The following is a 16,896-nucleotide window of genomic DNA, read 5'->3' as shown; positions in this document are numbered from 1 at the left end:
CCCACTCTAATTTGCGTAACTTCTATCTTCTGTCTTCATACTAACAGATAAGGTGCTGAGCCCTCACTCGTTCCTCATGAATTACCTCTATCCTGTGACCATCTCTCTTATCCTCTGCCAATATTTATTTTTTCCTTGATCCAGGGTAGCATCAAGAGTGCTACTCTCATTATCAATCTAAGTTGATGAATCTCCCACCACCAACTTTCTCTGGATGCCTCACACTCAAGAAAGGAAGGAAATCTCATTTCCCACAATGTGTGAGCGGTACATGATGAGTGAGCTTTTCTATATTTTTAGACGAGGAGTGAGGTAAATCACATCCTGGTCGCGAAGGGTTAGAAAATCAGATTTTCTCTGTTCCCGTGTGTAGCTGAGCTCAGACTCTTCACTCTTACCTGCTGATCCCTCTCAGTCTAACCACGCAGATAGTGTCATTATGTCAGAAGTTCACACCTCTGTCTTTTATACACAGAACACACTGTTAATCATGTAATTACACTTTGAAGTTTTGAAGTTAAGCTCTGGAAATGTGTGATGTAGATGCTTTTTATCTCTACAACAGCGATGCTTGTAAATATTGGTGCAGCACAAAATAATTGCTCAATTTGGTGTGTTTTCATCAGTCGGACAAAGTAAGCTGCTTCTTGAACAAAACCAATACCGTCTGCTCTTTAGCAGACACAGTGAAGAGAAATAATTGGCTTGAGGTCAGTGTCAGAATAGAGGTTTCGGCAACCCATATCCTTCTCGATTGTGTTCAGTCCACTTTTCCACTTTGCGCATGAATTACACCACAATTTGTAAGTAATTTTGGCCTGCAATAAGAACACGCTTCTTGCTTTTTGCATGGAGTTTGTAGTGATTGCATTGTAAATATATGTGTATGAATGTGCTATGCCTATAGTAGGAGGTAGGTGACTTTTTTGTGACTTGTATTCTTACGTTGTTACATTATGTATTTTACTTAGTAGACGTACAACTTAAATGTTACCCTGATATTTTCACAACAACAATGTGGAGTTAAATGACCCGCCGAAAGCATAAAATGTGTAACAATAACATGCAGAAATGTTGCTCTATTTATTCGCCTTCTCATGAGATCGGGCTGGGTGAGGTGGTTAATTTGCGTGAAGATGATGTAAGCAGAAAGGTAAAGATATAACTTGTTAGATCTTTTTATGTAGTGTTGTGTTAGCAAAGATGTGAGAGAAAATGAGAAATGTCATAAATACATTACTTACAATACTAAACTAGTTATAAAATGTAAAATATCAGTGTTTTTTCATCAAACTATTGTACAACTTGACATTTTGACCTGGTGATGGCACTAGAGGAAGAGTCAAGGGAACCCCGACTTTAGTAGGGTTCATCCTCTGGGGAACGTGAATTTCTTTACCAAAGTTTGTGCAAATCCATAGATGAAGGGATATTTGACCAAATGAGAGAACATTTTCACTTCCTGGTGGGAGACAATAAATATTTTTTCATTAATATAGAATATTCAAAGCTACTTTTGAATTTCTAAAATAATAACATTAAACTACTCAGTGTCATTATCTGTTTCTCAAAAAAAAATGAATGGACAAATCATCGTTGAAGAAGACAAAGATACTGAGTAATTTATCAAAATGTCTCATTTCAACTCAGCTTTACTAATTTGATATGACATAATTCACGTATGAATACAGGACAGAATCATCAAATACCTTTTTAGGATCAGTGATGTTGCTTGTTCCCCTCAGCGTGCAGCAGCACTGAGCACTCTGATCTCTCTGTGTCTCTCTCACCACCACTTAAACTCATCTGTAACCTTATGTGGTTCCTCACACAGGCTCATATTATCACACTTGACACACAAGACCTGTTCGTGCCTCTTCCAGCTCCATCTCCCCACTTTGACCGGCTCTTTCTATTCTTACTCCCTTCATGTTCTTTAGCTCTATCACACTACTCTTCTTCTGCCTTCTGTCCATCTTTCTCACTTTCACTAATGTAAAGCTTTAGCTAAGTGGTCCTGCATAACTCCATACTCCTGGCAACAGAAATCTGGTACACTGGAGTGTGTGTGTGTGTGTGTGTGTGTGTGTGTGTGTGTGTGTGTGTGTGTGTGTGTGTGTGTGTGTGTGTGTGTGTGTGTGTGTGTGTGTGAAAGCATGCCAGTGTTTCTATGTGTGCTCGTATGCTTGCGTTTGTCATTTGTCTGTGTACTTTGCTTGAATTTGCTTTGAAAATGCAACCCTATCCAAACCTGAACACCCCTAATGGGCAAAGGATTATATCATCTGGAACAGTGTGTGTGCATCTGTGTGAGTGTGTGTGTGTGTGTGTGTGTGTGTGTGTGTGTGTGTGTGTGTGTGTGTGTGTGTGTGTGTGTGTGTGTGTGTGTGTGTGTGTGTGAGAGAGAAGGCAAATACAATAAAGACACACATGTACACACTCTATAATGCTAGCCAGCAAAGCCAGGAGCAGAGTGAAGAATGGTACCTGTCAGGAGAGGAGGAGACAGGAGAGAGGAGCGATAACAAGAGGCTCAGAGAGGGGGGAGGAGGAGTGGAGACACGATAGAAGATTAGGGATACACGAAGGAAGGCTAATCGAAACGAGGGATGGATGGTGGGAGGGAGTGATGAAGGAGGAGAAGACACAAAATTAAAGTGAAGAGGGAGAGCAGGGGGGAGAAAGCAGACAGGGTGATTAAGAGAAAGACAGGAAGAGTGAGAGAGAATGAGAGAGAAAGGAATGGACAGATGAACCGAGGGGAGGATGGATAGAGGCGAACCGACAAGAGGAATGGACATCTGCAGCCCCACAGGCAATACAAGGAGGTGCTCCACCTCCAAGTAAGAGACACAGAGTGTGTGTGTGTTAGGACTGTGGAGGTGAGTGAGTACGTGTCTGTAATTGCAAAAGCAAAGTGACAGAGTGAGTTAGGTAATGGAGAGAGACAGAATACACACACAAATACAACTTGTCCTTATATCAAAGAGCATTTTGCGACAGATGTAACGGGGCGAGAGAGAAGAGGGAAGGAAAACAAAAAGGAGCATGAGATAAATGCGAAAGAGAGAGAAAGAGGCATTGGAGAGTCAGAAAAGCTTCAGTTCCAGCTGTGAGCGAGTCAATGAAGGTTTCAGGTCTTTTCTTTTACTAAACTACACTGCCTCCTTAAGATTAGACTGGTCAAATACATATAGATGAGTCCAATAAGTCAATCGGTATCAAATTAAAATGGAACATTTTGATTGAAGTAATTTCTTTTTAGCAAAAACGGCCAAAAGTCAGTTTCCAGCCCCTCAAACTTGAATCTTTTTTTGTTTCCTCAGTCTTAAATGAAGGTAAACTGAATATCTTTGGAATTTGAGCTGCTGCTTCAACCCTCACACATCAACAACATCAATTAGCAAAGACTGAACACATGGGGAAACAGCTTGGCTCTATCCAAGAAAAACAAAATCCCCTTACCAGCACCTCTAAAACTGAATAATTTACACTTCATATCTAGTTTGTTAATTCATAAAAAAGACCGTTGTGAAAAGTGAAAAATAACAAATGATGGTTTTATGGGACGTTAAGTGCCGGATCATTTCTTGGCTGGTGACTTCCCTGTTTGCCTGGCAATCTCGAGGCAGCTAAACTTCTGACACATAAGAGAGTGGTATCAATGTTCTTATCTTACTCACAGCAGGGTGGCGAATAAGCGCATATCCCAAAATGTCGAACTATTCCTTTAAAGATATCATCATGGGCTTGTGAGATATTTTTCACTATATGCTGACATTTTATAGAGCTAACGATGATGACGAAAATAATCTGTAGACTACCTGATGATGAAACAGATATCAAAATAGGGAAAATAATCATTGCTTGCGGCACTAAACTAAAAATAAAATATATATATACACATATATATATATATGTGCGCATATTGAGAGTGGCTGCAGAAGTTTTGTGTAGCAATCAAGGGGAGATGGCATCACCGGAAGGACAGATAGCCATCAAGAACATCAGAGAGAAATAATAAGTCACTTTTAGAATTAGAAGGGATGACTTATTATGATTTTCATCTTGAAAAGAGTTCATCAGATTGGGGGTCATACTGGTTGATATAACAACAGTGTATGTCTGTGCAAGAGCATCACGACGTGACCAGGAGGACGATGAAGGGGAAAAAAGGACTGGGAGGTGTGCATCAGCCGATGGGTGCAGAATACACAACGTGGTGTTACAGAACATTTGTATGAAGACGAAATCGAATCCCGTCCCTGTCTGTAGCTCACCACTTTCAGTGGCTCACTTCTAATTTTCAAAAGTTCCTTTACCGGAGAGACTATTCAATGTTTTCTTTTTGTATTTAGCATTCCACTCATCCAGTGAATAGTGCTGCATTTCCCCCCACTCATCCATTTTAAATAGAGATCTGGGATGGGATAGAATACAGAATAAGCCTAATATTACATTGACACATTTAGGATTAAAATATGTTATATTTAACAATTATTTTTGCTATATTATCATAATAGAGTTCTATAATATAATATAGCCGTAAACTTTCTCATCCCAAATTCTTCTAGCCACACATAGCCCTGTACATCTGTACCTTATTTACTGTAGCAGTGTGACAAACATTCACAGTCACCAGTCATTTTGCACAGCTACAGTACATGCACACTTCATGTCTACATGATAGGTGAGAGGCACACAGGACCGTTTTCTGACCTCAAACTTTCTTTCATATCAAATTAGCATCAATGCTGAGGAAAACTCCAGAGACTATGGATTGTTTTTTTTATCCCTTCATTTCTCTGAACAATTGTGCATCTTGTTCCTGGATTCTAGCAGATCGGGTGGATTTGCACTGGCTGCAAAGCAATGCAATGTCCTTCACCCACAGCTCTGAGCTTCAAAGATTGAGCCTTTGCAGTGCTGTGGATGCGTGCGTGCATGTGAGGGAGAGCATGGTTAATGTATATATCTTGGTTGCTCTGCTTAGCGCTTGCGCAGTGAGTGGCGTGTCGACTTTATATCTCTATCTGACGAGCACACCCCCTCTCCCTTATCAACAAGCCAGCTGTGTGAGAGAGGCAGCCATTGTCAAGCTAAAAGGATACAACAGAGAGCATAGCAGGACCCGTAGGCACATTAAACTAACATTGGCTTGTGCAGTGAAGCCCACCGAGTGAGTGTTAATTGAATTGATAGAGTTTGGGGACAGGAATTGATGGGGGAAAACTGAGAGGGGCAAAGAAAATAAGGGAGAGGGGACCAGGGAAGGAAAAATGAGAAAGAGACACAAAAGGGAATTTTAAAAATGAGAAGGATAGAGAAGGAGACGGTATAGAGTAATAGAAAATCCCAATCCAGAGATAGCAAAATAAGAAAAATGGCTGGGGAACAGATGTGTGTAAAGTAGCAATGGAATGAAAAAGCGGCTTGATAAAGGAGGAGAATGCAAAGTAGAGAGCAAAATAATTACGAAGTGAGTGTGAACACGGTGAAAGAGGGATGAATCTATTACTAAGCTGTGATGGTAAATAATGAAGGGAGAAAAACATAGGAATTAATGAAAGATAATGAAAAACAAAGAAGCAGGATGCAGGTGAATTTGGGCTGAGAATGAAATTGTTGACTGCAAAATTGCCAATAGAGCTTCCTCTCCACGAGCACGATTAATGTGCCCTTCAGGAAATCAACCCAAAAGTAGTCCACTGGAGTTTCTATCCAAAATTTACATAGAGTAGGGTAATACAAAGAATGAAACCCAGTATCAGTGCTGAATAAAAATATCCTGCTGAAACAAAAGTCAAGTTACAACTCCACAGTAAATCACCAGGGAAAAAACCTAATACAAAATGTGTAAAAAATTGCCAACTTACAGTAAAAATGTATAAGGAAAGGGCAAAACTGTGAAACCATATGTGGATAAGAAATTACCCACAGAGGTTGAGGAATCCAGGGAAGGTCAAACAGACAGTGAGGCTGAAAGTGAATCTAGACAGCACCGAATGGTGAATGCACCAAACCTTAGTATGGGATTGTTTGACTCCGCCAAGCAAAGAAAGAGGACCAGCTAAGCAGAAACAGTCAGTTTGAGAGATGCTAATGGATGGATATCAAATACATGCCAGACACAGCTTTGTACTTCAGCCTGTAGTACACACCAGCAGTGAATATTGGTAAAACGAACTGATGTTATCTAATGCAAGCAGCTAATTTGCAGACTTGGATACACACCTGAACATGAACAAAGGCGCTTTATCTTCATGTCTCACCTTAATGAGGTCCCCTAGTAGTTTGTTGGCTTCCGTATAGGCCTTCTTCACCTCTTTGAACTTGTTTCCGAGTCCCATGCTGTGAGCCTGCAATGAGCCACGGTGAAAGAAATAACAGTATAAATTGCCTTTTTATTACTCCATTCAAGGCAAGAGTCAAGGCATTTTGAGTCATTGAGTGTCAACCTGGGATTTAAGGCTATAATTTATGGCCAAGGCTTGTCAAGCAAAGGCCAGAATGGGCCAGTATGATGAGCCACTGCTAACTCTTACTTAGCACATAGTGCATTTGTTTAAAACTCGTTAATATCAACGGGTCACCACTGGGTTCGGGATGATGACTCACTTTTATTCCAATGGGTAAACAGCACTGTGTCACTTTTAAATAGTCCATGACACTTTTCAAGAGTGCAAAGCTGCACAATGCACTGTGGATTCTATTACTACTTAATGTATGATACAGCATTAACAAACTAGTTTCTAAAACAGGGCATCTGATGACTGCACTTCCTCAGTTATTAGTCACATTTCTTGCAAATATGTCTAAAAATAATGTTTTATACATACTCTTGACAGAAGTAAGGGAAAATAAGTATTTTTCACCAGAATATGACTTGTACACATCTGAATAAACCACATTTTTTATGTCAACAGTCCATAGATGAAACAGTCATATCAGAATTGCACTGAGGCGGAGTTTGACGCAACAGTAAACATAAATGTAATGTTTCACTGAGCTAATCTGTTTACATCATTTCGTCCCTAAGGAGCTAAAATGTAGCAAAAAGAGCTTTGTGAAATGCATTTAGCTTGTTAAGTTGCAAAATCAATCACTTAAATAAAATACAATAAAAATGTCCACAAAAGGTCACTGTACCTGGAAGTGAAGGTTGGTGTACTGTCCTCCGGGTATCTCGTTCTCATAGACATCAGCGTTGCCAGATTTCATGGTGGCAGTGCAGTCGAATGGAGCGTACAGGCCTCTGGCTACTTCCCAATATTCACTGTAGTCAAATACCTTCTCCAGAGCAATGCCTGCAGCAGAGCAGAGCACAATGACATAACATCAATGGCCACAATGCACATTTTATTTAAATTAGACTTGCCATCACTGATCTACAGAGCTTCTTATTTGTCTGAAGACAACAATTTAGCAAGGTGCAAAATACAGTGCAAATTCATTTTGGTAACATTTTTTTGTTTTCTGAATAGGAATGTAAAGCATGGGATATGGGGAGACAGATTATTGTGGGAATTTAATAATATACTGGAGTGGCCGCGATTTATGTCTGGATAGAAATGACTCATTGCCCAATTAGCCTTGAAGCCAAAGTCTGTAATTCTCTGATAATGTTTGCCCCTTCTATTGAAAAGAGTGTATTGATGTGATATTCAATACAAACTTAGTGGAATTGTTTTGGCAGTTCATGTGGCAACCTGCCATTTATCCAAATTAGTTGTCTCAGACCTTGTGCCAGCAAGAAAATTGTGACAGCAGGTTTATGCTGATGATTTTGATGTATGGAAATATAAACATGATGTGAAACTTGTCACAGTTTCCTGATTTTTTATATATTTTTTTATAAACACACACTACTTTGTCCACGAGAACAAGTCCTACATATGGGTCTTTTTATGTTCTACTATACCAGGGTCCTATTTATCAAACTTGTCAGCAGAGACATTCATAATCTGCCAGGAGCTCACTTTTTGACAACTCATAAAAATTGCATTAAGTCAGTAAAAATGTGGGACTATAAATGGGTTACAGGACAGAAAAGCTTGAACAAGCCTGAGATGCAGAGTTGGTAAAGTGTAAAGCTCACTTATTAGCCTGTAAGAGTGCATTGACATCTTGCCTTTGGCACTTATTAAAACCCTCTGATATTTTGTGATCCTAAAGACAACAAAAAAAAAACATATTTTGCTCATATTTATGACATTCTGCTGCAGCCAGTTAAGGTGTGCTAAAGCGCATTACCTTCAAAGGAAAAATCTGTTTCAAAGCCATGACAGAAATGGCAGTACACTGAGCTTTTGGCTAGTGATGACAACAAAATCAGCCATGTTAATGAGACTGACTTAGCTCCTTACATCCACAACAACAGTGTGACAAGCATGAATTTCCAGAGATTCAAAGAAAGTACGCACTCCAAAAAGTGTTTGTGTGCTTCCACTGTGATCTTGCCGGGGAAATGGAGCTACTGTGATATTAATGTGAAACTAATGTGCATGTTGTTGCTCCTCAAACTCAGCTGCCTGCCAAGCAAAGTCAGTAATTAGGTCCATTTCCTTCTCTGTTTGAGAACCAATTTTGCAGCTTTCATTTATGTGTCCATTGTGAAATTATAGCCTCAATTTACCATGGGAAGTGATGGCATATTCAATGTGACAGCATCCACTGTTGATTCAAATATCAGCTTTGATGAAGTGTCACCCCTTTCCAGTACCAGCTGACCACCTTGTACTTCACTTCCTTTACCAATAGCTTTGAGTTTGTGGACAAAACAAATATTTGCAAGCTTCTATGAAGTATGTAGTCGCAGCAGTGACTGAGTTCTCTCAGCTGACAACAACTGTCACTGACTTGTAAAACAAAATGCTAATGTGGGATTGTTTTGTGATGGATTGGTAAATACATGTGTAAAGTTAGAAATTCATTTAAATAAGACATACTGTAGCTTTTCTGTCTTTTAGCTTATGCTGAACGACGGTACTTAACAGCATATCACAGTGCACAATATTTGTCAGTGGTGGAAGGTTACTCTCGTTTACTTCAAGTTTTCTCAAGTACTGTACTCAAGTACAGGTTTGAAAAACTTCTATTTTACTCTAGTATATCCATTTTATGCTACTTTTTACTTTTACTTTGCTACATTTCAAAGTAAAATGTACTTTTTACTTTCTCACATTTATGTGGCAGGGGATTTTACATTAAAAAAAATTGCTAAACTTATAATATACAATAAATTGTTAAAGATTAAACCGGTGGTTCACAAACATTTTGGCTTGTGCCCTCTTACAAAACAGAAATTTCTATTTGAGGACCCTTTTCATATTTGATATATCTGCAAGACATTTCACCACCACATTTCTGGTGACATTAAAATTGTTGAACTGAAAAGCTGAACCTTGTGGGTTACAGTTTTTGTCTGTAACATGCAGAGACAGCAGTCTGTCCTCTAAAGCTGTACAGCTGGATGAAGCCTGAGTAGAGACCATCCGTCTTCCACACACCTTAAGACCATTCTTGCCCTGTTTAGTGTGACCTGCAGTCTCCTCATATCTCTCTAATTGCCCCACAGTGCAAAGCAATAATTACTGTGACCGTAATTAGACTATGAGATATTCCCTTTAAAATGTCTTAAGTTAAACAAAAAAAAACGTTTTTAAATTTTATTATATAATAATGTCATATGTCAGTCAAAGGGGCCATTTTTTAGCAGTAGATGTACCTTTACTTAAAGTGCTTTCTGCTGTACATTTACTTAGGTAACATTTTAATGCAGAACTTTTTCTTGTAACTGAGTATATTTAGATTGTCGTATTGATACTTTTACTGTGGTAAAGGAGTTGTAAACAGGGAATGAACCCCTGCAAAATAAAGGGTGAATGTTGGCTGTGGCAGGTAAAACTTTCAGGTTTGTGCCTACATGATAGATGTAGATATGTTTTCCTTATATGAAGAATACTTTTCTTTTTTAAAGTCATCCCTTAATTAAAATGAGTTGGATATTAAGCTTACATGATATGTTCCATATTTCTACTGTCTGCTACCACTGACTCAATGTTTACCTTTCTAAAGCGATTTACAGAGATTTCAGAAGCGGCAGACAAAAAAACTGAGTGGGCGGCAGAAATGTTCAGTGACCTGCCACAGTGGCAGGTAAGGAAAAAAAACATTATTTCAGATCCTGCTTGTAAATGTATCCTAGAATGTGGTTTGGAACCCAGGCCTTCTGGTGGGGAGGCAGCTGGCCTACAACATCTGTCTGAAGACTTTTCTCAAGCAAAAAGCAAAAGCATAAAGTGAAGTTGAATCAACAAACCTCAATTATCAGGAAAGTGCTTTGGCGAGAATTGATAGGAAGTGCATCTTTTTCAACCAACCGGAAAGTTGGCCATAATTTGAAGGGAACACAACAACACTGTATTTTATCGACATAATTTCTGTTATTGTGATGACCTAACTTGCCTTCTGCAATTTAAAGGTTTATTTCACCCTGTATCCTATAAATATGGAGAACAGCTACAAAAGCTGTGGATTTGGCCTTTGCTAAATCACGCTGGAGGTAAATACAGCATTGTTTTTTCTGGACTGCTGGTCATGCTCCAATAAACATCAAGCACTACACCACTATACCATGTGTATATACACCACAGACACAGAAGCACACACATATATCAGTAATTTAGATGGCTGCTTGGCAGTAACAAAGTGCTATCTTGCATTCTTTACACCGACACAGATGCACACAGTTGTAGAAAGACAGCACACACACACACACACACACACACACACACACACACACACACACACACACACACACACACACACACACACACACACACACACACACACACACACACACACACACACACACACACACACACACACACAGAGAGAGAGAGAGAGAGAGACAGACAGTTTGTGGTTGATGAGACGATGAGAGCTAACCAAGACGAATAGATGAAGACAGATGAGCACGGTAGGATTCAGGGGGAAAATAAGGGAAAATTGAACGCAGACAGATGAAGAAAAGGGAGAGATGAGGGAGGTGAACAAGAAGCTTAGTTTGTTGGCCTGCCCCGCTGTCTGGGTTCAGTGCCTGTGCGCCTACATATAGTAATATCTATGCTTTGTGTGGTGTTTGTACAGCCTTCTGGGTGTCTGATGACCGCTGCATCTCAGACTGCTACATCGTTGTGTCAGCTGAAAATTCCTCCTAAATTGAATCCATTCATGATGCATGAGAAAAGGCAGTAAACGCTGTCTCAAATAAACAGAAGGACCAATTAAATGTGTGTCATCATTCAAGAGCATGAGTGATTGTGAATATGTATGGCTTTTAAAATGCATGATTGTGTGCACGCACACTGGGGCTGACTGAATAAATAAAAACGACAGCTTAAAGATAAATGACTTAACGGGAGAGGCGACGTTTCTTCGGGACAAAGGGGTATTGTGGGAGACACTGAGGGAGTGGAAGGGAAAGAGCAACGAGGGAGGGAGTGAAATAGGCATGTAAAGTGCTGTTAATTGCTTTGTCTCTGAGTGAGAGGGAGGGAAGAGGAGGAGGACGGAGAGACAATGGGAGAGAAGCGGGGGTGATAGGAGAAGGCAGAGCACACTGCACAGCACTGATTACTGCTTTGTAACAGAGATGGGAGAAAGTTGGGAGGGAAAGCAGTAAACGGACTAAGGTCAGGAAGGTTGGGAAGTATCCTAGTGCTGTGCTTGATTGCAATAGTAGTGCAACAGGCAGACGGAGATGGAAAGGGGGGGGGGGCATAAAGACAGGCAGAGATGGAAAGAAGAGACGAGCACAAAGTTACAGGTGGAAAAAAATTTGGAAGTGAGAAGGAGTTTGTCTGCATGTGTATACATAATCCGTGTACCAAGGTCACAACAAGATACACTATAAATATGCAAACATGTGTGTGAGTGTGTTTGAGAGACATTCTGAATCCCAATCTCAGTCTCAAGTGAGTTAAATTGAAATTCCATGAATAAACTGACACTTGAAAACCTCTCGCTCTTGAGTAATGACCTTGTCTTTCTCTCACTCTCTACTGTTTTGTTTTTTTCACGGAGAACTGTATGCTCACAAATTGATATTCTGTCACTAACTTGGACAGCGGTTAAATGATTGGGGAGTTTCTCTCCCTCTGTTACTTTGATGCTTCCTAGTTACTTCATACATTGCCCAGAACAATATTCGCCAGCTCGAGAGAGTGGACGTTAACGTGCTGCATTCACCTGTGGGTTAAATGTTTAGACGTAAAGAGAGCAGCAGTGAAGTAGTTTAGATTTCATAGCACACCTCACACATCATACTCAAAACACAACATGTCTTTTTGGCTTCCTTGTTGTGTTGAATTGTCTTTCTCCTCAATGCCACATTTCCCCCTGTATGATTGTTTCTGCAGAAGTATTTAACAATGAGCCTAGAGAAGAAACCAAATCGCTCTTAAGGATGCGCTGAGAAGCTATCAACACTGATGTTTACTGTCATCCTCTGCTTTTCCAACACCACTGTAGCTGCACTGTTTGACGTCATGTCTGTTTGGCCCCTCATCTATGAATATTAGGTGCTCACAACTAAACTGACCCAAAAATACATTTATAAATAATTTTTTTAAAGAGAAACACCTGCTGAGAAATCTTGTTTTTGTTGACCAGCGGATTAACTTCACATCTCCTGATACAGACGCACCCCTTAGCTTCTTGATGAGATGCACAAGGTTCTCAACTTACTCTAATGTAAAACCATATGCGTCAGTAACTTTTGTTACCTAAAACCTAACCAATAGTTTTGTTGCATATGTAAAAACTTAGTACACCCATATTGGAAGTTTATTTTGAAAAGAGACTAGAGTGTAAGGAGCTTAAACTGACACGTCCAAAACTGTCACTAGAGGTCATAGTTTGAAGCGTAGGGCCGCTGACCAAGCATCACTATTTGAAAAGTCGGGAGTGAGAATGTGTTGGTTCCGGTGAGGTAGAATTGTACTACGGAGTTAGTCAGGGCACTATGACAACAATGTTGGGTGTGGTTACAGGTGGTGCAACAGGAGAAACTTTTGACTCCATTTCATCACATCATCCTGGTATTTAAACTGTTTAAATATTCTAAGGTGGAATTTTCCATAAAGATGCAGAAACAATCTCAAAGTTAGAGCATGTACTTTACAGCACTACATGCAAGCTTGCAGACACAGCTTAACAAAAAGCATGCTCCCTTTCAAAGCAGTTTAACAATGACGGACACCAATTTTCCCATTTAATACAGGACCTGCAGAAAGCACTGCAGACCATGTGACGTGGCTTCTATGAGTATGCATGAATAAACATGCAGAGGGTGTAAAGAGAATGTGAGCATGAGTTTCCCTACAGAGTGATCGTTCTGTGTCACAGCACATAAGCATCAGGGCTAATCATTTTACCATGGGACACAGCCAATCATTGATAGGCATTAGTGAGGGTTTTCTCTGAAGACCACATGATAATCAAAAACCGAGCCGATGTAAAATAATGTCTCTCTGATGCCCAGAGGCAGGAAACTGTCTGTGAGTACATCATCAAATCGGAACACAAGGAGGACTTGGCACACACTGCATTGTCCATTAAAAAAAATCATCTGCATTTAGATGATAACAAACAGCTTATAATACAAACAGTGTCCTGCACTACAGCAGCAGACTGTGCATTAGCTGTGCAGTGTGCATATAGCGTGCACAAAATTAGCAGGATGCTATTCCCGAGTAATGTAAATGAGCTATCAGACCTAGTTAGTAGAGCTGAGTCGGTTTTCCCAAAAGTATTACTCTACATAACTATGAAGCAAACCTCATATCAGTTTTAATTCCTTTAGCCCATTTCATGTTCCTTCAATTTCTAACAGCGTTTTTTCATCAGGCTGCTTTAATATAGTTTGCACCCTAAGCCCAGTTGGCTATCAGAGGTGGGAGAGGCGGTCCTTGAAAATTACATTGAGCAGAACACACTGGACAACAGAAAACCCAAAGGGGGATGCACATATTATGAATCAATCTCCCACTTATCTGTCGACCTCCTATGAAGATAGAATAAAGCTGTGGAGGAGCAGAGCTGACAGGAATGTGGGTTGGGGAAGCAATTGAATAACCAACAACCATGTCAAGGATGCCTTGGGAAAAGACCCTAAATGCTCCAGGAAGAACTGCTCATTAGTCAAAATGTGTTTTTTAGCATGCTTTGATGATCATAAGACCACATTATTCATGGCAACAACCAATATTTTTATGGGTTTGTAAGCATTAAATGAATCCCACCTCTCCCTCACCACTATCTGAAATGTTCATCATTTAATAGATCAAGAATGTTTTGTTTAACATAGCATCAGATTTTATTGACCACGCCGGCCTCTGTTTTTTTGGTCTGTCTCCCTCCAGTTTTCATCTTCCTCTCATAATTGGCTGTGTACATTATCACTGAGCAGAATGCGCCGGCCTTTCTGACTGAGGGCCATAATTAGTGATTGCGCTCTGTCATTTATTGATTTGTTTATTGATTTTTTTTTTCTTTCTCATGTTAAGCAGGAGATCTTGTGATTTAAGAGATGTTCTGTCTCATTAACAGTTAGATACTGCAATAAAATCACTGTGTGGTGTTGTGCCAATTGATCAACTTGCATATTGATTCTTACTTTACTTTCACAGAGGATATATGAAGGTGTTTATTCCAACAAGTCTTTCGAATCTGCTCTTTACTATTGTGTTTACTAAATTAAACTGATGAGGCTAATGAAATAACACTTCATAGCATTCTTTAGCCCCTTAAGTACCAACAATGTATCCAATACTCTGACTCATGACTCAGACTCATTGGTGCCAGCCTGCCCTCCATACAGGACTTGTACATTTCCAGAGTCAGGAAACGGGCAGGAAACATCTCTGCAGACCCATCACACCCTGGACACAACCATTTCCAACTCCTCCCCCCTGGTAGGCGCTACAGAGCACTGTACGCCAAAACAACCAGACACCGGAACAGCTTTCTTCCTATCACTCTCATGAACAATTACTCATTCATCCTCTGTATGGTACAAATCCATATAACCCGGTAACTTTAAATTCAAATTGTTTACATATTTATTCAAGCAGCCTTGCACTCTGCATATTTGCACTTTTATCTATACTTCATTGTCGTTGTTTTTTGTGTTTTTATGTTCTTATATATACTATTGCATTTTTATATTTCTGTGTACAAAATAGTTATTGTTTATCCTTTTTTCTTCTTGGACCTCCTTGATTTTTTTGTTTATTCTCTGTCTGTTTCTGTGTATTAGTGAGTGTAAGTAACCGGAGTCAAATTCCATTTATGCGTACGCTAATACAAATCCTTTCGTCAATGAGGCCTTGTAATACTTTTGAAACAAACATGTCTGTTGTGACTGTTGATGCTGAAAGGATGGTGAACACGTTGCTTACCGGTGTCAAGCTTGGTCCCCTTGGTGCAGGCCACCATGGCTCCCATGCTGGGCTGAGAGGTCATCCCGGCCATAGAGTCGACCTAGAGGGTGATATTCAATATGCATACTGTTTGACCAAGAGCCTTAATCATTATAAACCTGAGTTATGTGGGTCCACAGCTCGGTGGATCAATATTATATACATGGTTGATGATGATTAATGGGAAAAAAGCCTTGTGATTTTGTATTTAAGCATAAATGTTTTATAACTTGACGGAGTGAAAAGACAACAAATGGGGCTGATACACAAATATATTTTTGGTGTCTGATCAATGCTGGACTACAAAGAAATGAACAGCAAAATGGCCCCAAACTGCAAACAGCAGCCAATTGTTTTAATGAACTCCTAATGCCGGCTGCATGCGTCAGTGAACACAGTAAGAGAATTGTTCCTGGCTTCAACAGTTGTTCCGTCTTAGTTTCAGTGACATTTCACAATGCAAACTGCAGCAACTGGTTGAAAATATCTGTTTATGTTGTCAGGATAACTTGTGAACGTATATGGTTGTTTGTACTGATCACATAGCAGCTAGGTCTCACTTTGCATTACTTTTGATAGTTTTATGATGATGAATAAACATTAAACCTCTCAGAGCCTTTAAAATAATGTTGTATACACACATATTATACAAAACTTTATCATCAAGACATCTTAAGCAACCTTGTCTGGTAGTATTGCAAGGCATCTGTAGAACAAAACAGTGAGTACTCACCGCCACATCCACTACGTCAGCTCCAGCCTCAGCACAGGCCAACATGGCGGCTACACCAGCGCCAGCTGTGTCGTGGGTGTGAACATGGATGGGCACATCTGGGAAACGGTCCCTCAGAGAGCCAATCAGTAGCTTGCTGGACTGTGGCTTCAGAAGACCGGCCATATCCTGATCATCCAGAGAGATTGAGGGGGAGACATAACGGGGTGGGGGGGGGGGAGTATTGAAGGAAAAATTAAATGAGAAGTTTGACATTGACATTTGACATGATTTGTTACATACATATGCTAGTGGTTCCTATTTAGCTTAATATCCTAACATATGACTGTTATGAGTTACCAAGTATTTTCTCTTTCCCATTATTTAAACATGTTAAAACACAATAATAATAATTTAACCCAGGAGTAGACCTTTATCCAGATGCCTTATTCTTGTTATAAGTGGGTTTCCATAACTCATCTAAATTTCAGATATGGAGTCCTGGACTTAGTTGAACAAGATTGATTTCAACCACCTGTCTTAGTGTGCATTAGTGAGACAGAGCGCACACTGCACTGGCCTGAGGCCTCCTCATGAAAGCTGGAACAGACCACAGTGTACCGATAATTTGGAGTACAAACAGCCAAAACAGTGGAAGCAGAAAGGAACATGTTCACAGATACAACACCAAATTCATTT

General features: G+C 39.9%; 1 protein-coding gene across 3 annotated transcripts in view; it reads right to left on the bottom strand.

The window, feature by feature from the left end:
* The window catches only part of pcxb (pyruvate carboxylase b), a 269,858-nt gene that overhangs the window by 23,338 nt on the left and 229,624 nt on the right, over nt 1–16,896 (bottom strand). For all 3 annotated transcript variants that reach the window (XM_054600910.1, XM_054600909.1, XM_054600912.1), the window contains exons 18-21: nt 16,219–16,386; nt 15,465–15,546; nt 7,150–7,307; nt 6,273–6,359 (exon numbers count right to left, since the gene is read on the bottom strand). In XM_054600910.1, the coding sequence (XP_054456885.1) occupies nt 6,273–6,359; nt 7,150–7,307; nt 15,465–15,546; nt 16,219–16,386 (495 nt within the window). The remainder of the gene's footprint in view (nt 1–6,272; nt 6,360–7,149; nt 7,308–15,464; nt 15,547–16,218; nt 16,387–16,896) is intronic.

This window comes from Anoplopoma fimbria, chromosome 7, assembly GCF_027596085.1.
Source record: "Anoplopoma fimbria isolate UVic2021 breed Golden Eagle Sablefish chromosome 7, Afim_UVic_2022, whole genome shotgun sequence".
NCBI lineage: Eukaryota > Metazoa > Chordata > Actinopteri > Perciformes > Anoplopomatidae > Anoplopoma > Anoplopoma fimbria.
Note: the sequence above shows the minus strand (reverse complement) of the source record. Positions and strands in the feature narration are given on the sequence as shown.